This window comes from Armigeres subalbatus, chromosome 2 (genome assembly GCF_024139115.2).
Source record: "Armigeres subalbatus isolate Guangzhou_Male chromosome 2, GZ_Asu_2, whole genome shotgun sequence".
NCBI lineage: Eukaryota > Metazoa > Arthropoda > Insecta > Diptera > Culicidae > Armigeres > Armigeres subalbatus.
The window spans coordinates 399,258,059-399,284,049 of NC_085140.1; the positions used below are offsets into that span (position 1 = coordinate 399,258,059).

General features: G+C 39.3%; 1 protein-coding gene across 9 annotated transcripts in view; it reads right to left on the reverse strand.

Annotated features, from left to right (window-relative positions):
• The window catches only part of LOC134213265 (protein daughterless), a 124,618-nt gene that overhangs the window by 51,723 nt on the left and 46,904 nt on the right, over positions 1–25,991 (reverse strand). For all 9 annotated transcript variants that reach the window (XR_009979425.1, XM_062692143.1, XM_062692138.1 and 6 more), the window contains exon 2: positions 15,182–15,228. Coding sequence is in view for 8 of the 9 variants with exons in the window: in XM_062692143.1 (XP_062548127.1) it covers positions 15,182–15,228 (47 nt within the window). In the remaining variant the exon portion in view is untranslated. The remainder of the gene's footprint in view (positions 1–15,181; positions 15,229–25,991) is intronic.

Below are 25,991 nucleotides of genomic sequence, written 5' to 3' on the forward strand. Positions count from 1 at the left end.
CGAAAAGAGGAAGGGCCTTTTGGCCGAATACCGTTCGTCCGAATTCCATTTGGCCGACGGCTACTAGGCCGAAAGTTGTTTGGCCCAATATACCATTTGGCCGAACAGACCATTAGGCCGAAATTAATTTGGTCGAAATGGTTATATAGCCGAATAGTTCATTTGACCGAATAGACCATTTGCCCGAAAAGGTCATTTGGTCGAATAGGTAATTTGAAAAGTGAGAAATTTGGTGTTAAAAGTGAGACGTTCTCACTCCTCATTTCTCACGTCTCACTTCTCACTTTGCACAACTCACTTTTCCTCACACACCTTATTTCTCACTTTTCAAATTACCTATTCAGCCAAATGACCTATTCAGCCAAATGTCCTATTCGGTCAAATGATCCTTTCGGTCGAATAGGTTATTTGGCCGAATATGTAATTTGTCCGAATAGGTCATTGGCCGAAAAGGTCAGAAAACATATTTTAAGCTCTTTTTAGTGGAATGTATTCAACCGTCTAGGACGAGTTTAGTACTCTCCATTTAATTCCACCAATTATTTTGATATCTTTGCAGATACGTATTTCGACTACAACTGTGTGGTCGTCTTCAGTATCTCGTACTTGACTCGACTTCGAAACGATCATTTGACTCGACTCGAAAAGGTCATTTGGCCGAATAAGTAATTTAAAGTGAGAAATGAGGTGTGAAAGTGAGTAGTCTCGCCTCTCACTCCTCATTTCTCACGTCTCACTTCTCACTTCACACAACTCACTTTTCCTCACACACGTTATTTCTCACTTTTCAAATGTCCTATTCGGCCAAATGTCCTGTTCGGCCAAATTACCCTTTCGGCCAAATGCCATATTCGGTCATGTAACCTATTCGACCAAATGATCTATTTGGTCGGATGACCAGCTCGGCCAGATGGGTTTCGGCCGAACTACCCTTCACGGAGAAAAAAAAACGGTAGAATCAACCTGGTTCTGTTTCAAATTAACAATATATTGGCATTAGTTTATGATTAACAATATTTATTGTTGATACAACCGCAATTAAGTATTTTAGTAAAAAAACGGTTACTCAGTCTTAATTTAGGCCCGCTCTAGAATAGAGAGATCCGAATAAGAGTTCTATGGCGGTTTCAACCATCAATCAACACACTCCAGATTTGGGGTTTTCTGTAGAGTTGAGTTTCATTGATCCAACAAGGTTCAGTAGTGGTTCAAAATCCCCGATTTCCTGGTCCGTATAGGTCGGACCATCAACCGACCCACTGCAGAGCTGGATTTTAGATCTAATAGTGCTTGAGACCATAAATGAATTGCGTTCCAAAGGCTTATTGAATCTTTCATGTGATGCACTTTACCATAGGTATAAAACATCATCCTAAAAATAATTTAAATTGAATCTTACAGAAACTTGGTAAAGTTCAAATGATTTTTACTGCTTTGATAATACTCGAACATATGTTACCAGTGGCGTCTGGTCGGCCTGTTCAACCTGTTCATTGCACAGGTAGGCCAACTAATGAAGATTATATTTTGATCTTGTGTTCAAAAACATAGTTGCACCGGTTGGCAGAAAACAGAGAGCTGTTGCAACAGCTACGTTCAATTTTGTTTCTGAACCAGTCAACACATTTGAAACATAGGCAAACATGTAGCTTTCCTTTTTGTATTCAGGCGTTTGGTTGTTTGTATCCTACCAATGCACAAAAATACACTCCTGCATCAAAACACGTGTTTTTTTGTCTCTGCCCGCCTACATGTAGAACACGAAGCGATGCAACGAAACGGCGTCGCAGTTCGTTCAAGTTTACGACGTGAACGAAGAAGAAAATATGAGAGAGAATTGTGAGGAAAATTTTCTCTCTATTCGTCTGTTTGGGAACGAAGTCCTGCAACACACTGCGAGCATAATATCGACGTCTTCTCACATTTCGTTGCAACTCGTTCAACTTCAAATTTGAACGAGCAAAAGACATATTCTTCTGTCGTTCAACTATGCGCGGAATACAAAACTACAGATGATACGAATGCCAGTAGTAACAACAGTTACATATTTGACTTAGTTCGTGGGGAGCAGCTTGGTTCAGCATAATTATTTGAACGTAGTTCTCTTCTATTTCAATATTGTTTGTTCAAGTTCATATATTTCGAGGATGTCTCATATGTGGCTCCAATATAGCTGTAATGATGTGCATAACCTTACTCTTTTAATGAAAACTTATTGGTTATCAAATGGTTGCATGATGCTTTTCCCTTGCTAACGGCCAACAACGAAAAGTGAGCTTTGTAAAGATATTTTTCCGATGGTCACTGGTGACGCCAGTCATAGTTATTTGGTAGGGCACCATTTGTTGCAAGAACGTTGCCTTTGGCAACAAAGCGTGCTAGCGACGAGTGGCGCCAAACCGCGCACGTGCTGAAGGGTTATTAAGAAAGGTATTTGATCGTTGAACATTTTTGAACAGGTTCCCAATTATTCCACGCGACGCCACTGTATGTTACAGGGATTAATGATTTAAAACCCTTCTCCACTCATCAAATAATATAAAAATCAGAAAATTTGTGTGTGATGAACTTTCAGCAATTTAAACTATCTTTCAGAATTTGATTATACGGCTTTCAGCAATTTTGATGCATGGCTCCTTACATATTTTACAATTTACATTTAGGCCGATACAAATATTTAAAATCTACTTTCGGATTTTTTTTGCCAAAAAATAATATTTTGAGGGGGCAACAAAATAAAATTCTGATAATTTTGATGATTTTCAAAACATTCTTTAACAAATCCGAGGAGTTTTTTTTTATTTTTTTCATTTTAATATTTATTTTTTATTATCCCCCCCCCCCCTTGACCTTTCGGAGACCAGTAGGACAAAAAGTCAATTAAATATTTGTAACGGCCTTATTACAATTATTTTTTTATTACAATATCTCCACACTTCCAAAAGGGGACTGTAATTTACACATCGCCAAGTATTGACTGTTATTTGACGCATCTGTAATCCACTAAACCTTTTATTCCTTGATGATTTTTTTAAATTTTAAGTGAGATTGGAATTGTTCTTTCAATGTAAAAAGTTACAGTTAAGAAATATGCATATGCTGAAAACCTGCCAAAACAATCACAGGCTAACGGTATTGCAAGGGAAATTAAGAAATGATATAATTCACGCATTCAAAAAGGAATCCAGTGGCAAATTTAGATATTTTGAATCACATGAATCAAGAGAAATAGATTCAAAATATATTTAGAAGACTCATTAACACTCCTCCGACCATGATAGGTTTTACTTACACGAACGACCATGCCTCGAAAGACACTATTTTGAAATCACTATATCTCAGCCGTTAGTGAACCGATTTGAACAATTTTGGGACTCACAAATTTTTCCGTCCATCGAGATTTGTCTGAAATGTTGAGAACTTCGATCGTCCTTTGTGGACCTCAAAACGTCGAAGCATTGCGTGATTGGTGCTCACCATCTTGATGTTCATGCTAATATTAGTAAGATATTTCGAAATCCGTGAGATTTAGGAAGTTGCCGTCTACTACAATTTTGTTTAGGAGGCCAAAACCACAGGCCAAAACCGCTGATCATATTATTTCAAAATAGGAACACTAGGGGCGAAATTGTGAACGTTATCATTCAGCATTCAGTAAAAGTTACTGCAACTAGCGTTTTAACTATGTTATTAGTGAAATTCAAACAACGAACTGTTGGGCAGAGTTGTAGAAAAATCCTCGCATTAGAAGTCCACCATAGAACAGATTTTAAAATACAGCCTCCAAGGAATGAGTTATTGACAAACTACTAAATGATCGATCCCAGATTACTAAATGATCGAAAACATCCTTGGTTGTGTAAGTAATTTGAAATGTTCAGAACATTTCATTCTACTGAATCTATAATTCAACACAAGGATGTAAACGATCATTCAGTAATTTGCGTTCGATCATTTAGTAGTTTGTCAATAACACATTCCAGAAGCTGAATTTTAAAATATGTTGTATGGTGAACTTCTAGTGCGAAGGTTTTTCTACAACTCTGCCTAATGGTTCTTTGTTTGAATTTCACTAATAACGGAGTTAAAGCTATAGTTTCAGTAACTTAGACTAAATGATAACAAAATTCCAATCATTTAGTTTAAGTTACTGCAACTAGCGCTATAACTCCGTTATTAGTTGAATTCTAATATCGAACCATTAAGCAAAGTTGTAGAAAAACCTTCGCACAAGAAGTCTACCATACAACATGATTTGAAATTCAGCTTCCGGAATGTGTTATTGACAAACTACTAAATGATCGAATGCAAATTACTGAATGATCGTTAACATCCTTGATTCAACATATTTGCACTTTTTGGTTGTCATATTTTCCGTTAAAAATTAAAAACCAATTCTATTTATCTGTTTTTGTCAGACGATACAATAGAATGTTTACTTACGAGCTAAATTAAAGGTCTTGTATTCAAAGAAAAACGCTGATAGACAGCGATGGTACTCTTCTGTATTCTAGCTCTCCCCACATCAATTGAAGTAAGAAAAAATACAAATCCGTTGCACCTCTTAAAACAGGTTCCAACATCGTATAATGCACCACTTCATACTTCTTCGCCCCAAGCAAAAAAAACACCCTTCCTTCCGGAAGTGTCGTCCTACTTTTAAATCTAGATTTAAATAACCATCCACCGATCTCGAACAGTGCACCGCTCGCGAATCCTTTCTTCGAATTTCAATTTTTCTTTTCCCCGATCCGGAACACAATAACCCAACCAACCCTCCATTCTGAGAGCTCTTCGGATCGTTTTCTTTACTGGTTCGTCGGTTTGCTTTATTACGTTTACACCCTAGCTCCATGAGACATGATTATCCCGACGCGGAGAGTAAGTAAATATCTTAAAGGGATTCGAAGGAAATTGAAGAAGCATCACTAATTACAGTGCGAGGAGCGCACTTCTTACGTTTCTGTTTGGCACACGACCCCTCTGCTCTTGTCTGCGCTTTGCGTGCGAATCCAATGCAACTCGAAGAAGAGATCGGTAAAAAAAACGACCCATTGCTTAGAACATCAATCGTACAATTAGGTATTCAAATCACATTTCAAATCTAATCAATCAAAATCTAATTATTGAAACCAGCCATTGGTAAGTACCTACATATGTACGTAAATGATTCAAAGAGAACTGATATCCTGATAGTATTATTTGCTATTGGGATGACATTTCGGCCTTATCTATTTTATCGAAAGGGATCTAATCAAGCATCAAGGTATGCAACATACGCAACCTAACAAGTGATTGGTATCGACTACCCTTTGCAAAGAATAGTGGCCGGTTTCCCAGTGGAAAGGATTTAAATCATTATTATTCAGCAGTCAGTCAGCCGGCAAAATCCGTTCAATCGTCCCTTGGAGCACTGGCCTAGGTCGGTCGAGCGTGTCCAACTCGTCGCGTCTGTAGAAATAGCCACCAGCTACAGTGTCTCTCGCTTGAATGGAGTTTTTTTGCCCATCTTGTTCTCATTTTTATTTTTGTTCTCTTCGTTACTAGCAATTCGTTTACTAATCTTATCTCTAAGAAGAGATAATAAGTCTCTTGGATTTTTTTTTTCAATTAAATAAAATGGATAATGAAAAGATTGTATCCAAATACATTACTATATAAATAAACACCTAAGCGTCAAGTTTCTTTAGCTAAATTATGATTCGAAACCTACATACCAATGACACATAACCTGTATGAAAAAAAAAAAACAATATTCAATAATATTTATATTTATTGTATGGTTCCTACGAATAAATACGTTTTGAGTACTACAATGATTCCAATTACATTTTTTTACATCTATAAATTAATCTTTTTCACGACTAATTTTTGTCCGTGTAAGTGAATTACTTTTGCTTTTTTTAATGCAGCGGAACAATTTTTTGTGACTTTTTTTTTCCAATTGTAATAAGCCTCAAACTGTGACTCAAGTCAATGTACTCGCAATCCGTCCTGAGTCATTTATTTTTATGTGCTAGTCCGCCCCGAGAGAGCTCGTGCCCTCCAAGATTTTTGTCTGGAATATCCTTTTTCTTCTCTTGCGGAAGGTTGCTGCGTAGGTTGCGATGAGCACACACAAGAGCAAGAAGGACTCGGTTCGAGTTTCTTTTTCCTGCATGTGTTTGTTGGTAGGTGTTGGTGCTCCGTGGCTTCTTGGTACGCTGAATAATTTGGGTTTCGCTCCGACTCTACGAAAGAATATTGCTTGGTTCCTGTTTCGAATTGGATGAGCCGCCTGGATTGCCCGTAGGCTAGTTTTTTTTCTTTTATCTAATTTGTGCAATTTTCTCGTGCTGCTGATTGGGCTAATTTCGTGTTAGCATCGGCTTTGTTTTATGTTTTTCACTGCTTTTGGCTTTGTTTTTTTATTTTTCCAACAAAATATCAAAAATAGATAAAAACTAATAGACAGATTTTCAATTTTCTGCATTCATCATGAAGAGTAATCAATTTGAAATAAAACAGGCATTTCTAAACAGAATTCAGTCTGAGGAGAAATTTACAAATTTACAAATTCGAACAAATATTCGATCTTTAAAACATCTCTACATTAATTAGCTATTTAGATTACTAGTTTTAGAATTTGATAAAAAGAATCTTGATATGAAACAACATACGCATTAATCCCAGGTGGAATTAAGTTAATCATAGTACAGTGATCGTTCGCTAATAGACCAATGCAAACTCTAACTTAACCTCACTTATTTTGACAGTTCACAGAGCTTGTTTACAAGGTGTTAGAAAAAAAAATCGATGAAGGGAAAATTAAAATTCATATTTTTAGTTTAAAATTGCTGTGATCCGAATATTTTAGTGTTATTCTTTGCATTCAGCATGAAATCAATCGCAATGGACATCTACATGCGAATAAAATGACGAAACAATTTTATCGGAAGCTGCGCCGGAGGCTAAGTCCCGGAGAAAAAGCTCTGTGAACTGTCAACCTACGTCATCATGCAATGGTCTATTGGGGCACGACCTCACCCCAACTAGCGAATGTCGTTCGCTAATTGGGGCGTTTTGACAAGCGTCAATGTTGTTTACTTTTTGCATTGAACAAAGGAAAATTTTACGCGCCAGAAAATATCGATCCCGCCAAACACGGAAACAAAACGTCAACGGGTTTTTGACATCACATTCTGACGTTTAGCTGCTTTTTAATTGGGTTTCGCCCCAATTAGCGAACCCCCAACTAAAAAGCGCCCCAACTAGAAAAACCCCAATTAGCGAACGTTCACTGTAATAGGAAAATATTTCTATGAAAGCTCGGCTGTTCGACCACATTGAGAGTTGACTTATGAACCGTAACTATGACGTAGTGGGCTGTTTGCGTCTCCGAGACAATCGGCTACCTTTATTTAGTTTTAAGGTCACTCCTGACGGAATCCAAGTTTCAAAGTGCTCGCGTTTTCGGGGGCACATCACTCGATACGGAAGCAACGCAAAACTGTCATTTTTATTTTTTCGCAGCAAAGCTAAATCAACAAAAATGACAGTTGTGCACCGCCTCCGTATCGAGTGGTGTGCCCCCGAAAACGCGAGCACTTTGAAACATGGATTCCGTCAGGAGTGACCTTAACATCGCATTATGCGTTTTTCACAGTGTACTCTGTGTTTCGTCTTTGACGTTTTTCTTACGATACCGATTTGGCCTCATCGTTGCTGTTCACAATAGTGCTGGAATTGTGAAATGTATTATCCAAATCGCAATGCTATATTTAAAACCACTTTTCGGCACAAAAGAACAGCAAAGAACATTGTTTGTAAACTTATGCAAAATAGCAAATCTCAAGTGGCTTTGGAGCAAGAACCTTATTTTCGCAAAGGTAACTTCTATCTAGAACCTAGTCAACATGAATTGTGCTGTAGTCAGTAATGGAATGACAAATTCACAATCAATACCCGATGCATGTGTACTTGTTAACAACGCTATCGTTGCTACACTTATCTCTGAACTAACAAAAAGATGTTTGTGCTGTTCATATTGACTGATGGAGCCCCCAGCTGGAAATACGTCTATATGTAGTTTGGTTTATTTACCACATGATAAACCATCCCCACGGATATTTTCAAACAAGTTGTTAGATACTTCTAATGCTTATCTTATCAGCTGAGATAGTTCGGATATTAATCTGCGAGGCTCCAGCTCGTTACTTAGATAGTATCGATCTTGGTTTACTTAACGAAGGGAATCGCTCATCCTTTATGATATATCTGTTAAAGACATAACTCTTTACTCAAACAGAATCGCAGTCACGAGATGTGTCAGATGAGTAATTTATGTATGACTGATCATCGTCTACTTTAATTACGTGAATGTTACTTCCCAACAAACATTAATACATGGTAAATCGCTTCATCAAACAAACTAGCTTATTCAGCTGGAAATGTTTTTTTTGGGTTCGGAGACCTTGCGGTTCAGAAATTCTTGTTCAACCTACTGGGAGAAAAAATTCCAAAGATTGACTACTCTTTCAATAACTGGTGCAATGAAAAGCACGCCGAAAATTAGAAGAGATTCAAACCTCCTCCTCAAACAATGATGAATGGATGAGGAGAAGATACAACTTTCATCGATGTTTAGATGTAATTGATCTTGATAGTGGCGTTCCTTCTTTTTTCGAAAAAAAAATTCTTTCCAAAAATGTTGTCTTGGGGGGGGGGGGGTTATGTCCAAAACCACCCATGTGGCTACGCCACTGGGTCTTGAACGAAGTATATGGACTAACGGTGGACAAAAGATATTTTAGTTACCAGATAAAGATTGTCGCTTCGGTTCCCTTTGTTCTGCTGTCCGAAAAATGTGTGGTACCTAACTGTCAAATCGTATGTATGTTTCCTTCATTGACATTTAGTTTCCCTATCCTCGCCAGCAAAAGATGTTCCGGACAGCGACAATCTTTATCTGGTAACTAAAATATCTTTTCGGTGGACCAATTCTTCGCTCAGAATCAATTGTATTTTACACCGATGGTTCCAAGCTGCAAAATCAAGTTGGAGCAGGCGTTACTGGCCCAGGGATAAATATGTCGATTTCTATGGGCAAGTGGCAAACTATTTTCGAAGCTGAAGTTCAAGCTATTTTAGTATGTTCTAAATTATGCTTACGCCGAAATTACAGGCATTCAAATATTTGCATAATGTCTGATAGCCGAGCAGCATTGAATGCTTCGAAATCAGCAACATGCACATCTAAACTGGTTTGGGAATGGGTTGGGAATTGCAACCTTGGGTTGTCGTAGCAGAGTGAATCTTTATTGGGTTCCTGATCATTGTGGCATTGAAGGCAACGAACAAGCTGATATGCTGGCAAGACTTGGTTCATCTCGATAGTTAAAAGGTCCCGAACCTTTTTGTGATGTATCTGTGTGTTCTCTTAGAATGGAAGCCTCCTTTCAAAAGGTTCGAAAAAATACTTTTAAGAAGTTCAGAGGCCTGCTTTCAAAAGGCTCGAAAGCCTTCTTTCAAGATACCCAGAAGCCTCCATTCAAGAGTCCTAGAAGTCTTCTTTCAACAGGCCCAGAAGCCTCCTTTCAAGAGGCCCGAAAGCCTCCTTTCAAGAAGCTCGGAAGCCTCCTTTCAGAAGGCTCGGAAGCCTTCTTTCAAGAGGCCCGGAAGCCTCCTTTCAAGGGGCCCAGAAGCCTCCTTTAAGAGGCCCGGACGACTCCTTTCAAGTTGCCCGAAAGCCTATTTTCAAAAGGCCCGAAAGCCTCCTTTCAAAAGGCCCGGAAGCCTCCTTTTAAGAGGCCCGGAAGCCTCCTTTCTAGAGGCCCGGAAGCCTCCTTTCAAAAGACCCGGAAGCCAACATTCAAAAGGCCCGGAAGGCTCCTTTCAAGAGTCCCAGAAGTCTTCTTTCAAGAGGCCCGGAAGCCTTCTTTCAAGAGGCCTGAAAGCCTCCTTTCAAGAGGATCGAAAGCTTCCTTTCAAGAGGGTCGGAAGCCTTCTTTCAAGAGGCTCTGAAGCTTTTTTTCAATAGGCTCGGAAGCTTTTTTTTTCAAGAGGCCCGGAAGCCTCCTTTCAAGAGGTCCGGAAGCCTCTTTTCAAGAGGGCCGGAAGCCTCCTTTCAAGATGCCCGCAAGCCTCCTTTCAATAGGCCCGGAAGCCTCCTTTCAAGAGGCCCGGAAGCCTCCTTTCAAGAAGCCCGGAAGCTTCCTTTCAAGAGGCCCGGAAGCTTCCTTTCAAGAGGCCCGGAAGCCTCCTTTCAAAAGGCCCGGAAGACTCCTTTCAAGAGGCCCGGAAGATTCCTTTCAAGAGCCCCGGAATTCTTTCAAGGGGCCTAAAAGCTTTCTTTCTAGATGCTCGGAAGTCTCTCTTCAATGGGCTTGGAATTTATCTTTCTAGGGGCTTGGAAGCTACGTTCAAGAGGCTTAGAGACGTCATTTCAAGATGCTTTGAAGCCTCCTAGTGGCTCAAAAGTCGTCTTTCAAGAGGCTCGGAAGCCTCTCTTTAAGAGCTCGGAATAATGAAAATTTCAGCTCACTTAATGGAGACTCATATATTCCGTTAGTATTCAGTTCCCTTTTCCATATATCTCATATGTTACACTTATTTTCATTTACAGAAAAAAAATAGGGGGTACCTCATTTAATTCAAAAGTGCGAAGGGGTTTCTCTCAAGAAAAAGGTTGAGAACCGCTGATGTAGAGGACTCGGAACATCTTTTATGTCATTGTCCGGCAATTTTTAGAAGGAGACAGGGGCTCTGAAGTTTAAAGAACAAGCCTCAATACGGTACTACGGTCTATCTGTACATCTATCATCAATAAACTAAAAGATAATAGATGTTCTGGGAAACCTGTGACATGCTTTTAATAACGAAATTATACCCAATGGAAAACTTTTTGTTAATTATACAGAACTTCGAATCTGCAAGAATCTATGACAAAAGGTGGAAAGACAAAAGATCGAGAGGGCAAAATGTCGAAAGACAAAAGGTCGAAAGGACAAAAAGTAGAAAAGACAAAACGTCGAATGGAACAGAAGGTCGAAAGAACAAAAGGTCGAAAGGCACAGAAGGTCGAACGGGACAAAAGGTCTAAAAGGACTAAAGGGCGTGCACCATTTTGATAGATCGGAGTGACATTTAAAAAAATTAAACATTCATCTATTAGTTGTACTCACTGAATGAATTTGATAGAATTGTTAAAAATTGTGAAAAATAAAAGAGCAGAGTTCTTGCTTAATTCATTTTCTTGTCTATTTCTACCTTTTGTCTCTTTCCACTTTTTGGTCTTATCGATCTTTTTTTCTTTCGATCTTTTGTCCCGTTCGGAGTTTTGTCCCTTTCGACCTATTGTCCTTTTCGACCTTTTGTCTTTCGACGTTTTGTATTTCGACTTTTTGTTCTTTGAACCTCTTGACTTTCGATCTTTTGTCCCTAACTCTTAATCAAGACTACGTAAAACAATGTAGCGTGGAATCTCTGCGTCCTTGGTGAAACTTTTATTGGGCATTCCTTACTTTCTTGCATGTTCAAAACAAAGATTTTTTTTCTGCGTTGTGGACTCACTGAACTTTTGCGTCATAAATTCCTTAAGCCTCTTTAACCTGCATAGTGCATTATTCCAATAGATAGAAAGTAAGGTTCAGTAACAGGCCAGAACATTTTTAGAAGTCTGTTTTCTAGGAATTTAACGATTTCAGCGACGCAAATAAAATAAGACTAGATCCATTATTACGTGGATGCATGCCGAAAAAAATCGTTGATTAGGCCAATCAAATCCAACTGCCCGTCGGTGGCTGGGTCGCTTTCGGACCTAGTAGCATCAGGAAGAACTCAAGACAAAATTTTCAAAACGACTTATCTACTTTTGTAAACAAAGATTCAAACGACGATTTGACGAATCTGATAGATCTCCCAAGCAAACCAACACCACCTATAGGTAGGTGAAGGTTTCCGCTACCTGTTGATGGTGCTGGTTTGCGTGGGAGAGCTATCAGATTCGTTAAATCGTCGTTTGAATCTTTGTTTACAATAGGAGTGGATTGAAGGACTTCGGAATCGCCATCAGACCTATTGATTAGCTCCAACTGTAGAGTTGCTAGATCGGTGGTTTGAAAGAACTGCTGTCTTTCAATTCAGTTTTGGAGTGAATTGGTATTAATAGCGATTGGACGAATTCGTATCAAGAAAAAAACAACCCCGGACCTATTCGGATCAAGATATATAAATTTCTGGAGTGGGTCTGTCGGTTTGGTGGCGCTGGTATTTTGTTGAACCAATAAATTACAACTTTAAAGTCGGTCAGTTACCATCATTTCTGAAATCCCGATTCTCGTATTCATCATGCCGTTAGATGAGTGCCGTCATTTCAAATACTCATCCTTGTTTAAAAATTTAATAGTTTATATAGACCCAAGAGAAAAACTCTGATCAAAGGATCAAATGCGATCGTATTGTTCCGTTTTTTGAGTCTAAATAGTTTGTCTGCATCAAATGGGATAATTTATCCCAAATTCACACAAACTCCTTATCACTACTTCCGTATATCTATTATTAGAAAACGGTTTAAATTTCTTAATCGCGAATCAAAAATATATAGGCAAATAAATTTGATTTACGCGTTTTTTACAGTCTACTCTGTGTTTCTCCTTTGGCGTATTGAAGTCCTCATCTAGAGCTCCTTCCCCAGAAGCTTATTCCATGCTTCTTTCCATTTGCCTTTCCTGTTCCTTTCTATTCAAGACAAAATTTTCAAAGCGGAAACCTTCACCTACCTATTGGTGGTGTTGGTTTGCGTGGGAGAGCTATCAGATTCGTCAAATCGTCGTTTGAATCTTTGTTTACAAAAGCAGATAAGTCGTTTTGAAAATTTTGTCTTGTATTCAACTTCTTTTCCTATCAGGTAAATGATGAATAAGACAGGGAAGACGATGATACAAATCTCACAAATTAGGGGGAACATGCTCCGTGCGCCGAAGTGTCGCGACGTAGTGTTATCTGTATCAGTTATTGATGGAAAAGGGCCGTCCAGAAATTATTCGAACGATTGATTACGGATGTAGTCCGCGATGGGAACCATCTGATCAAAGTTTAAAACTGAATCACTTTGAATCGGTGAATTTGGGATTATTTTTTCATCATTTCCCATTAAGAAATTCGGAATTTCGACGTCCCTAAGTCCTGGCGCCCTTTCCGGGGGTCAACCCGGCCAACCACACGTTACGGCAGATGTACTGCAAATGTGACATGTTTAAATCAGTTAAATAACGTCTGGAGTTATTCCAGTATAAAAGTATGGCCAAGACCCCATTCTGCCGTAATCTGAGAAAGTGACATAAGCGCCAAATTACAACATACATGTTTTCCATTTTTCTGTTAACCTTCCGAAACTCGCTTGGTCCTGGATCACTCACGCAGTCCCGCCGCTGTTGTGAACGACAAGCGGACTTTTATCGAAAGTGTTGTACTTTTTACAACGGTGCGAGTCCCGAAAGGTTAAAGAGCTCAATTAGTACTACTCGTTAACACCATTTTTTGGAAAATGGCGTATACATCACTTTTTCAGATTACGGCAGCATATAGAATGCTTCGTTCTCCATTATTTCGTTCAAGATATAATCTCAAAAATAATTCGGAGCACCATAGATGTGCTGGGAATGTTCTGGCATATTTATAAAAGCAAAATGATGCCCAAAGAAACTATTTCAAGGGCCCAGAAGAACGCTTTATTCACCATACAGACCATCGAGATCTGAATTCAAAAACAAGTTTGCAGTACGATAGGTGTCCTAAGAATACTGTGGCATGTTTGCAATAGGGTAATCATATTCCATTGAGCATCTCCAATCCAAAAGTAAGGCTTATACCGCGCAGATCGCTTTGCTGACTTTCAGAACTTTAAGATCTTCGCTCATTATCCCCTTTATGTACCCTTGATGTTTTGGGAATACTGTAACATGCTCATAATAAGGGATCTATTCTAACTGAAAAATATGACTAAAAACCAGTATAACACTTTTTTAATCATACAGACGACCAAGATCAAAACTCAAGGATAGTTTGGAGTATCGTTAAGATGTTCTATGAAGCAATAAGACCTGTAATTTTGTTTAAAGGAGCAGTCAAACTAGCACCATCCCCGTTGAACATTCTGTTGGTCATGTAGAACATTAAGATAAAAATTCTGGAAAACATATGATTCCAGACATACATCTACTTTTTCGTAGTTTGGATTACTTTTTGGACCGGTATACTCAAAAATTATTAAATTAGAGCTATCATGATTTCGAATTTCAATTAATATAATCTGTATCGTCTAATCAACTGACCACAAGTTTCTCAAATTCACCCCTAGCTATACTTTCAGGACATGTGCAAGTGATTCAAATATGACGTCCACTACTTTTCGGGATTTCTAGACCCCCTCTCCCCCCTATGTCAGGCTTTTCTGTATACCTAGTATATGTACTGTCACAAAATCTTAGACCCCTTCCCCCACCCCTAAAAGCTGTGACATCATTTTAGAACGACCCCAAAGTAGAGTTCATTAAATAACGGGATTCTGATCGATTACTTTAAAAATGATGTGTCCTGGCAATGTACCTGATTGCAGTTCTTATTTATAGCCATGTTGGATCGCCATATGAAAGGACCATATGTTCTAAATTACAGTGCTATGCACGACCTATAAAACACAATCAAAAAGTGACAATCGAGACCCCAGAACCGGCATACAAAAGTTCATTGGCCTGCCCGCTGTGCACCAGTGGGCAAATCAAACCCACATTGAAAGCCTATAAAACCCAAATCGCTCATATCAACGCCAACCTGGTTCATTGCACCCGGCGCTGCATTCTCGGACAATTGAGTTCTTCTTGAAAACATAAAAAGGGGATAACAAACCGTCTCCTTGCCCACCTCATCTTCGTTCTTCGTGTCCGTCAGCGTTTGGACCCCGAAAGAATCATTCCTAAAATTGCCCGCTCCTTCCACAGTGCGCGTGAACCTATACTTAACCTACAAAGTTGATTGCACCCTCTGCAGCGCCAGCCAACAAACGACAGGACATGGGCAGCAGTTGCAAAACTTACAGGATCCCATCCTCGGCAAAAGGGGGCCCCCACTAATAAACAGTTTCAAAACGCAGATAGGGGCATAGAAGGGACAACCTGAAAAAAAAGAGTAAAACAAAACTTACCACGCCATTGTCCATGCCGCCATATGGAGACTGATAGCCTGCTTTTTCTGGAAATGGACAGAAATAAAGGACAAGGAAAAAGAAATTAAAATCATTTCGAAAATATCACAAGAAACACCTTTTGCATATCCCCACACACGCACAAACCGGGCTCGCATACAAACACACACTTGATCACTATCGTCCAAGGCGATTTAAAAAATCAATTCTCTACGATTGGTGGAAAAGCCTCCAAAAAAGCCATCTGCTCGCTGCTCGTGGTCGACGGCGATGATGATACGCATTGAAAATCGAGAGAGTAGTAAAAAAAAGAACCCAAACACAGTCATCCTTCTCGAAGGGTATTCCATTCCATCGTCGTCGTCGCCGACCGAATCCATCCAACAACAAAAAAAAAAGGTTGGCTTCAACGATTCGAGGGGCAAAGTGGAAGATTGTTTTCTGCTGGGCGGAGGAGTGATTTTTTCGGAGCACTTTGTACAGTGGAAGTTGGTCTAGAAGGAGGTTAAAATTGAATAGTGTTGAAAAACATTAATATTGACACAAGATCAGTTCTAATCAGAAAAAAAAATCCGAAAAGGAAATTAATGCCTTATAAAGTTTAGCATGACACAAAAATTATTACAAAATAGAAAACTCCTTTTTCTTAGCTTATAATATTATGAGAAAATCAAAAAAAGAAACCATTGACGATATTTCGATCAAATATCTTAATAATCGAAACGGATAAAATTGCTAACCATGAATATGAAATCCAAACGTCGCCAAGTATTCGATACCGTCAGTTTCGATACTGAAAACCTAACTTTGTGAACATTATAAATAACCTTACAAAAATATATTGGACATACACAACAGACATATCATAACTAAATGGAATAATTAAATTTATCATTAAAGGACAACATAAACAAATACATATCATGTCATTTTCCCACAGTGATATTGGTTTGCTTATAGGAACCGGTCCCAATCAGCAGTAACAACATCACCGCACCATCATCATCAGCAGCAGCAGCATCACCGTCCGTCGCCAATGTGAAACCATAAATATGTTAATAATTGCATAGTACCACCTGTACAACTGGAATCGCTGCTGCTGCTGTTGCTACCAAAAAAAGATCGGTAACCAACCCGAAAATCGACAAAAAAAAACACAATAATAAAAAAGTGAGGAAAAGTATGAAACTTGCAACAAAATTGCCATCGAACGGGGGCTCGATTCCTGTCTACCTGCGCCATAAGTCCGGTCAATCACTCACTGCTTCCAGTAGTGCCGCGTCCGACCGAGCACCGCACCAATCAAGCCGGAATTGGAAAATGTGTTCACCGAATTGATCTGCCACCAGTTGAATCCACTTTCCACGCAGGGGGTGGCGGTGGTGCTATATCGGTTTGCCGTGGTACCTTTTTCGTCGCCGTCATCATCGTCATTCGTTCACCCATTTTCCCGAAACTCGCAACGAACTAAAGCTGAGCGAGAATCGAAATTAAACACTGTCGAAAAATAAATATTGATATCCTCTAACGGCAACAGCAACAACACCGACACAGGAGGAACACACATTGTTGCTGTGGGCTTTCTAACATTTATGCGGGAAGGAGGAAAACGAGTGGCACAGCCACTGTCCGGCTCGCTCTGGTGGGAAGGAAGAGCCGGCGGCGAGGAAAACGCTGTTGCTTTCCTCTGTCTGTTAAGTGGTGGAGGTGGTTGGTAGTTCCTGTTGCTTCCGAATTCGACTAAAATAAAATACGCTTTGCACGTGAGTGAGAATCGACCGTCAGTTGGAGTGATATTTGGCGATCTGGAATATCCTACGTGATCTTCAAATATCCAACCTAGGCTTTATAGAAAACTTAGTTGTTCAGAGATTGTGACTGAGGTTTAATATGTAACATAACAAGTAAAATGTCCACATTTATTTTATTAGCAATGCAATTTCAATTGCTAGCAATGGAACACGCCAGAAAATCACAAAAAAAACTTATCAACCTTTGTGGTGGATTCTCGCTGCTGCTTCTTTAGTAGATGATTATCAAAAGTGTGATTCCTTTGGTTCTTTTCTTCCTGAAAACTGCTGGCTCTGCTGTATCTGTATGTTGCAATTGTTTTGGCAATAGATGTACGGAATAGACAATTTGCATCAATGGCGAGGTGATCGATGGACTGAAGATCAACACTACCGGCAACGACAGTTCAGGTAGCAGTGTAACGACCACAGCGCTGATAAGAAGCGTCAGTGGCGAAGTTGGTGGAGACGGGGATCTTAACTTCGGTAACAACGGATTTCAACCGCACAAGCAAGATTTTTTTATGTATACATAAAAAAATCTTGCGCACAAGAATAACCTCTTCTCGACAATTCCGCCTGCTCGCACATCAAATTCAGCGCTTTGTCAGTTCTTCAACCGAACAAATCAGAACCGAAGTTGAAGTTTATGGTACCGTAAGAATTACCTGTTGCAATTGCGTTCGACGGATCAAAGACCTAGCTCTTCCGTCGTGGGCTTCGTGGCCGTGAGGTTAGCGACGTCAATCGTCTAGACGCATGGGCTATGGAGTGTGGATTCAATTCCCGCCCCGGTATGGAGGAAACTTTTCGTGAGGAAGTTTCTCCACTTTTTTTTAATTAAATTGAATATATTTAACTTTCTTTCACGTTTAAGAGAGCGAACAATGGCACTTAAACCTGGGCAAATAAGCCAGCTTTTTCCCATTCCAGGGAAATCAATAATGGAGTGACATAAATTTCTAAGTATGATCACTACCAATGGCTATTCGAACACATTATATCATTTGCTTATAATGATACTCCTTAACTATATTCCCTACCAACCAGCCAACTTCTGCTGTAACATCCGTTGGTGAGCCGCTGGATTCCCGTTAAGTATCACCACTTTGTTCCCTTCCCTACACACAAAAATCCGATTTTGCGAATCAACAAAAAAATGCGGGAAACAATTCAGCAAAACTTTATTTCACTGAAGATTCAGTAATGTTAGTTTCACTAGATCAGAGTATTTCTGAAGTTTGAGTAAAACATTCCTGTCAAAATTGTACCACACACACACACACTACTGAAGCTTTCTCAGGCTTTTCTCTTTCAAACAATTACCGCACAAGGACAAGTCTTAACAGTCCTCCAAAATGTTTTCATAATTTGTTCGCACAAAAATTCAAAATAAATGCGATTGAGAGTTCGACGGAGCGGTTTGCTCCATATCCTTGCAAAGTTGTTGCACTAGGTGATAATGACAATTTTTATTTATTGGAATTTCGTTCACCTTTGTGCTTATGAACGGCACAAATATTCAAAATCGAACTCAATGTTAGAATTTTCATTTTGGCGAGATATACACCTTAGCACTTTAGGTTTTCGACTGAAAAAACAATTTTGCGTTTGATTTCTCACCTTTTTTGCATCTAGCTAAGGGAATCAATAAATATATATCATCAACTCGTTGGCAAATACCAAAATTGTTTCTAGATTTTCGGGCTAAAACACCCTTGAGAGTATTTGCTGAAAACCAGCAATGAGAAAAGCTTACGCAAAACCACTGAAAAACAAGCAAAATTAAGCTGTCAGAATGATTATAATCGATTGCTGGTTATTCAGCACAAAACAATTTACTGGTTAAGTTGCTGAATTTACAGCACAGGAAAATTCTGCAACATTTTTCTGATTTCCAGCGAAATAAAATAATTGTGTAGTAGCAAAGAAGATGGGCGTGACCAGCAATGGTAGCTTTCATGCTTTATTATTTTAAACCTCCAATTAGTTTGCTTTTAATTCTCAAATAGTAATCCACAAGGAATTGTACAATACATGACAGCTATCAGTATAGCAATCTACAAAATACGCCGTTATAACAAAACGCAATACACTTTCAATTGGGTCCTAAAATGAAGAATCGATATTCGATTTTTTTTCAGGGAACGATGAAGTTAATCATCCTGAACGCATTAGTTTTTTTTTTCGACTCAAAAATCGAAAGGAACATTGTTTAAGTTGAAATTTAAAAATAGATGAAAAATGCTTCCTCGACATTTTTGGTCTTGTTTGACGTACGAAATAATATTATTCAAACGCACTAGCAAAACACCGTAGGGCACTTGACTCAACTTTTGACAGTTAATATATGGGCCTGACGTTTAGGGCAGATGGTTTATTCGTTCTGAAATGTTGCACAGCCCAAAATTTGCCTTAAAATGTCTTAAACACAAAAATATTATGTTTTACTGATTTTGACTTTTACCAGAATTTTCATAATATCGGTTCAAGTATTCTTGACCGATGCATTATCGTTTGAAGCAATTGGCAATGGAATTGCTGTATTTGCCAACCAGACACTGAAGTAGAAAACTTTCATTGTGTTGGTGCCATTTTATGTTTGTTTTTTTTTTTATTTTCTGCAGAAACTTAACTCATATTAACGGGCCCATCTGATTCAACCCAAATTTGGGTCAGTTATCAAAATAATAAAAACTGGCTTAAATTGACTCGTGGCCTTGGCATCAACTTTGAGTTATGAAGTCAGGTAGACCAAAACTTTTTAATACATTGCAAAACAAATTCAAAATTAACATCAAGCTACTATTTTGTTGCTATCCAAAACAGTAACTACTTGTTTGTTATTGGTGTGCAATGAAATAATGGAAAGGATTTCGCAGGTGCACATTCATTTCTTCTATCAATTCTTCTGCTTTTGCGCTCAAACATATTCAAATGGAAACTTATAGATTCAAACTGTGCATTTGTATCTCAATTATGTGCTTAAGTGGTGTATTTCTGTTGGATTACGCAAATGTTGTTTGGGCTGTTAACAATTGTCGCATAATGCCAATATGCCTTATTTTACTTTATATCGTTATGCTTTTGACGACAATACAATCGTTTTAAGCAAATTCATACCACATTGAAGTGCTAAAGAACACTGGTTTTAAGTCGTCTCACTTTGAATGGAAAGTGAGTAAAATTTCCTTTCAAACCTCAACCTAATTCACCGAGTAGTGATACTGCCTTTCTCGTATTGAGTCAAGACATCAAACTTATATGGCGCTTATATGGCTCGGTTCGATGTTCGAGGGGATCTAAGATTTTGTGACGGTACATGTACTATGTATACCAAAAATGTGACAAAGGGGGGGAGGGGTCTAGAAATCCCAAAAAATACTGGAAGTCGTATTTGAATCGCCCTTTGGTACATAACACAATTTTTTTATATCGGATAATTTCAGAATGACTTCTTCTCCTTCGAAAAAAGAGCAATGTTTGGTTCTGCTCATTGTCGGACTCGACGTCAGATAATGTGAATTGGGTCCAATGTGGGAGATGCAAGCAGTGGGCACATTATTCATGCGCTGGTGTCGATCAGGAGGTTGTAGAAACTGATTGCCACTGTCAAAAGTGTGTTTTCACTAGTGCTCAGCTGCTGAAGGTTCCGGACACGAGAAGCAAGACGGGAGGTGGCAAGAAGACCGGCCAAAAGGGCGATGGAGGGTCCTATCAGGGAGTTGTTTCCGACGCAGATCCGACTGAGTAGCAGTTGGAAGAGGAACAACTCACAAAGGAGAAGGCCTTTGCAAAGCTGATGGAGGCGCGAAAGAAGCTACTCGTTAGGCAAAAAGCGTGGAAGGAAGTGCAGCTGTTGCAAGAACGGGAGATGCAGGAACTGGAGCTCCAGGTTCAACGCGAGATGGAGGAACGGCAACTAGAGCATGAGCACAAAATGCTAGATGCCCAACTCGCCGCGGAGAAGGAGTTCGTCAAGAAGCGGGAGGCAATCAGGAACCAATTCGAGGAAAGCGTCAGGCGGGTCAACGCTTAAAGAACCAAGCTTTTGCTGTTGGCGGGACAAAGGAAGAACAGTCTAAGCGGAAAGTGAAGAAATGGTTGGACGGTCACATCAAGAGGGCAACCGAGCAGCAGTCGACCATAGTGACGAACCGGACAAAGAAAGCGAATAATTGGAGGACCAGGTGGATAACAGTCGAAGCCGATATAGTGCGGAGCAGTCAAGGCTCTTTGGGCAAGAAATCGGTCATATTTCAAAGCGGCAGCTAGAGGCTCGGAAAGCGGTGTTCCAACATCTTACAAAGTTTCGGGAAGCGTCGGATGTTTGGCCACTGTTTACCAGCAGTTTTGATGACACTACAACCACTACACTACACCACTACAAACCTTGAATTTGAAACGGACTGCAGGACTGTCTACAGGGAGACGCAATGGAAGCAGTAAGGAGTCGACTTGTACTGCCGAATTCTGATTAGTGGACAGATGTGATTCGTGACCTGTGGAATCTTTACGGAAGACCAAAGAAGTTGCGAAAAACTTTGCTGACGAAGGTTCGAAATGCTCCCGTGTCAAACGCTCAGCGCTTGGAGTCGTTCATCAGTTTCGGGATGGTGGTGAAGCAATTATGCGACCAACTGGAAGCGGCGCATCTGACCGATCATCTTAATAATCCAATGCTAATCCAGTAGTTGGTGGACAAATTGCCCCCTGGCTATTAGTTGGATTGGGTTCGATATAAGCGTGGAAAAGTGTATAGACCGCTGAGGATGTTCAATTATTTCATGAATGAAATAGTTTCCGACGTGTCCGGGGTCACAGAACTTTCTACGAGAATATATGCGATATGAGAAAGCAAAACCGAGGAAGGAGTTTGTGCATGTGCATGGCTCTGAGCAAAAGAAAAGCGGTGAGTCTAGTAGCGAAGTAGTCAGCCGCTCTTTCTGGATTTGCAGAAGTTCGGATAACCTAATTCGTACCTGTAAATCAAGCAAATGAATATTGCTTGGTTAAGGGCAGTCAGGAGACAGCAAATTTGTGAAGTCTGCTTGACTAAACATGATAATAGATGCGGTTTTTCGTTAATTCAATGTAAATACATCACATCACATAGAAATCACCATTCACTCTTGCATTGAGTGGTAGAGGCGGTCCAGCTGTAAAAGGCCAAAGCAGATTGTTCGGTTATATTTAGAACAATATCCGTCACATTGAACAGTAACATAAGGAACAGACGTACGCCAGCTGGCCATTATGGAGGTAGGAGATAGTAACCCTGAGCCGGAAGTGACCTCCGGGCAGAGTTACGGACTAGAGAATGTTCGGGCAGCACTGCCCGGACGCAGATACGCCGCAACCAACATTTGGCCGATTAGGCACTCTGATATCTGACCGTTTCTAAGAAGAGATAGGGAAGCGAGTAAAAAGAACATACGTTAACAGCTACAGCATAACAACATCAACAAAGATGAGTTAGAAATTGTTCCATTATTGAATTCCGATCGAGTTGCATAGAAGTTGGTCATGAGATCACAAACAACATATTCTGACTTAAAGGACACTAAAAATTGTGAGCAACAGAATGTAAAATGTATGTAAGTAACTAATATTAATACTAAAATTGAATTGACCATCCTGTGCGAGGATTGATTCCAAAAATGGTTTGTTATTCCGAATCCGACCGTCCGAACAAATATCGAAACAATGAACCCGCTAAGAGAGTTTGTCGTTTATAACTCTTACATAGGGTTATGCGCATTGAAGTCACACAAGATGGTTGACGGTGCTGAAACGGATGAGAACTTCACCATCATTGAAAAAGCACTGCTTAATATTTTCTAGTTTTTTTTTATTCCAGCAATGTATTGCTATGTTTTCCGAATATAAGGTTCATAAACCTCTAGACTAGAATACAACTTGTGCATAATGTAAAATCTCCCTAGTTAACGGTACATCAACACCAAATGCAACAGTCGGCCAGATCCGCCTATAGATTATAAGCCGATTTTTCGCTCTCAACACCAAACAACCGACCTATCTAACCAAATCACCCGACCTTTGGACGGGTGATCGGCGCTCATCAACACCCCCAGATTCAAAGCGAAAACCACTAGCCACCGCATAACAACACACAGCACTATGATTCGATGCTGCAGTCACGTTATGGACGGGCACAGATAATGGAGCGTGTTATTGTTGTGCGGGTCATTATTATGTACATCGCTGCCGGGGGGCGATGCAAGTGGGCAGCTAGGCCAGCAAACATAACCACACAGATATGCACACGTTGCTGCATTGAAACATCAGTGCTATTCTACATATTATAAGCATATGTTGTAGGATATATACACACAGTGCACGTATATCCTTCCTTGAGTGAATTCTAAACATGCAGAACAGAACCAAAATCATAGGGGTCGCAGGTTTTAGATGCAACATTTAAAATTTCTCTAATGGTAAAAATGCTTATAATTTTCAATATTAGCAAAGTTTTGGAGTAATGTTTCGAATATAGAGCATAAAAAGCTTTGCAAAATAGAGAATATATTCAAAAGTTGAATATACCTTCTCTGTAAGCTGCCACTGACTGTGCTGATGGGTCACTCTAAAGGTTTGCGAGTACCAATGACAGAGGTACCTCATCATCAATAATAATGGTTTGACGATTGGATGTTCACGGCGGAAGAAAGGGCAACATACGGATTAATAATATGCCTCGATGCGAGTAATTCCGTCAACTATAATAATTATATACAAATATTTGCAAAAGCAAATAATGAAACAAGCATCATGCGATGTTTTCAGGTGACTTCTATAATAAATGTGATGCACTTGAATAATTAACTGCAAACATTGTAAAATGGTATAATTGATAATAGCTGATGGAATTCCGATACGGAATCAGCCGGGTGTAAAAAAAACCATAACATTACAATAGTTTCACACCATCATGAATGAACCCAATTCCGCCAGGTTTTTGCATTCTATCGCAGGTACAAGTTCTCATAAAGGAAACATGTCTCCATCAAAACAAACATCCGATTGCTTCCAGAGTAAAACAAAAACGAGATCACTGTCCTTTTTTGCTTTGCGTGTTAAAACGAATTTTCGTATTTTGAGACAATCACAACAAAAAAATAAAAACCTTCACTTGTAACAATATACTTTAGTCCATGACGAAAAAAATATTCAAACACATGTTCAATTTTTCCAGTTCTTTACTGTGCCTTCAGGAGCACCATTCATTTCGTTCCATTTTTTCATCGGAGAGATGCACTGCGAAACGCGAAACGGATTCAAGAGATTCCAGTCGCTATTAATGCAGCCGGCTGTTTTTTTCCTGCTTTTTGCTTTGGGGATCACCGAAAAAACCACTGTGCTACACTACAACAGGTCCTGAAGAAATCTCACACTTGAAGACGAAAGCGACGAAGGCAAGGCGACCGTAACCGTAAGCAACTGGATCGGACGGATGCGTTTCGATGGTGGTGCTGTGAACATTGATCGAAACGAAAGACAAGTTGCACTTTTGTGCACATGGCCCTTATGAACTTTCGATTAGGTGCGAGGATTGTTGTGCTTTGCGGTGATGTCGATGTCCGTGACGTGTCCTTCTATCTAGTTACATGGTGCTGAAATGGTGCAGAGGCGATTAGACGTATTGCCGGAAATGAGTTCTGTCGTTAAATGGGATGAAAATTGATATCTACAGACTCTACAAATAAGCAAAACCCTGAAAATTGTTACTTATTAGTTACGAATAATCTAATTAGCCTATACACTGGTGGAAATAAGTATAAAGACAAGCTCGGTTTCCATACAAAATGGCCATATTGGGAAGTCAATATCTCGATTCTTAGCGATTCTATTGGGCTTATTTTTTGCCAACAAGCCTAAAATGACTTGAATTTTTATTCAATGATAGTTACATTTATGCATATATTCTGGTTATACGCGTTTCTGTTGGAAATAATTATAAAGACAGTTCCGTTGTATGGAGCTCCATATAAAAAAGTGGTGTCTTTATAATTATTTCCAGATTTTGAGGTCAAAATCAACAGAGATGTATAAAATTTACTCAAAGATCGAAAGTTCAAGTTAAAAACAGGTGCCTAGTAAAATTTCAGCCAAATCGAATCGCTACGAATCGAGATATCGATCCTCAATCATGACGAAAATGTATGAAAATCATGCTTGTCTTTATACTTATTTCCGGCGCTATAGGCTAAATTAATAAATCGTTTACTAATCATGTAATGAATTCGAAAGTAATTAGTTAAACTGTACTGTCATAGGGAAAAATATATTATTTCTACACATTCTGATCTTTCTTTTTGCCTTTCTCGTATACAAAGTATACGTAAAGGCTATATGATCGCTCCAAAAACAAACTTTTTATAGAAGGCCCGGAGACCCACTTATCTTGAACCGAAAGTTATGGCCAAAATACGAATTTATACGAAAAAATCGCGTAAAAATGTCACTCATTTTTTTGGCACTTATGCTTAACCGATTTGCTCACAACAAGTTGCATTCAACGCAGAATCCTGCCCCATTGTTTCCTATTCAAAATTGGCCATATCGGACTATGGGATCGAAAATTATACCATTTTTACCTTTCTCGTATACAAAGTATACATAAAGGCTATATTTTCGCTCCAAAAACGAACTTTTTATAGGAGTCCCGGAGACCCATAGTGTTATATACCGATCGACTCAGTTCGACGAATTGAGGTGATGTCTGTGTGTGTGTATGTGTGTGCGCAAAATAATCTCACTCATTTTTCAGGCCCTTATCCTTAACCGATTTGCTTGCAACAAGTTGCATTCCACGCGTAATCTTGTCCCATTGTTTCGTATTGAAAATTGGCCCAATCGGACTATGGGCTTCGGAATTATCACTTTTTAGGCACTTACTCTTAGCTGATTTACTCGCAACAAATTTCATTCGACGTAGAATCTTGTCCAATTGTTTCGTACTGAAAATTGGACAGATCGGACTATGGGTTTCGAAGTTA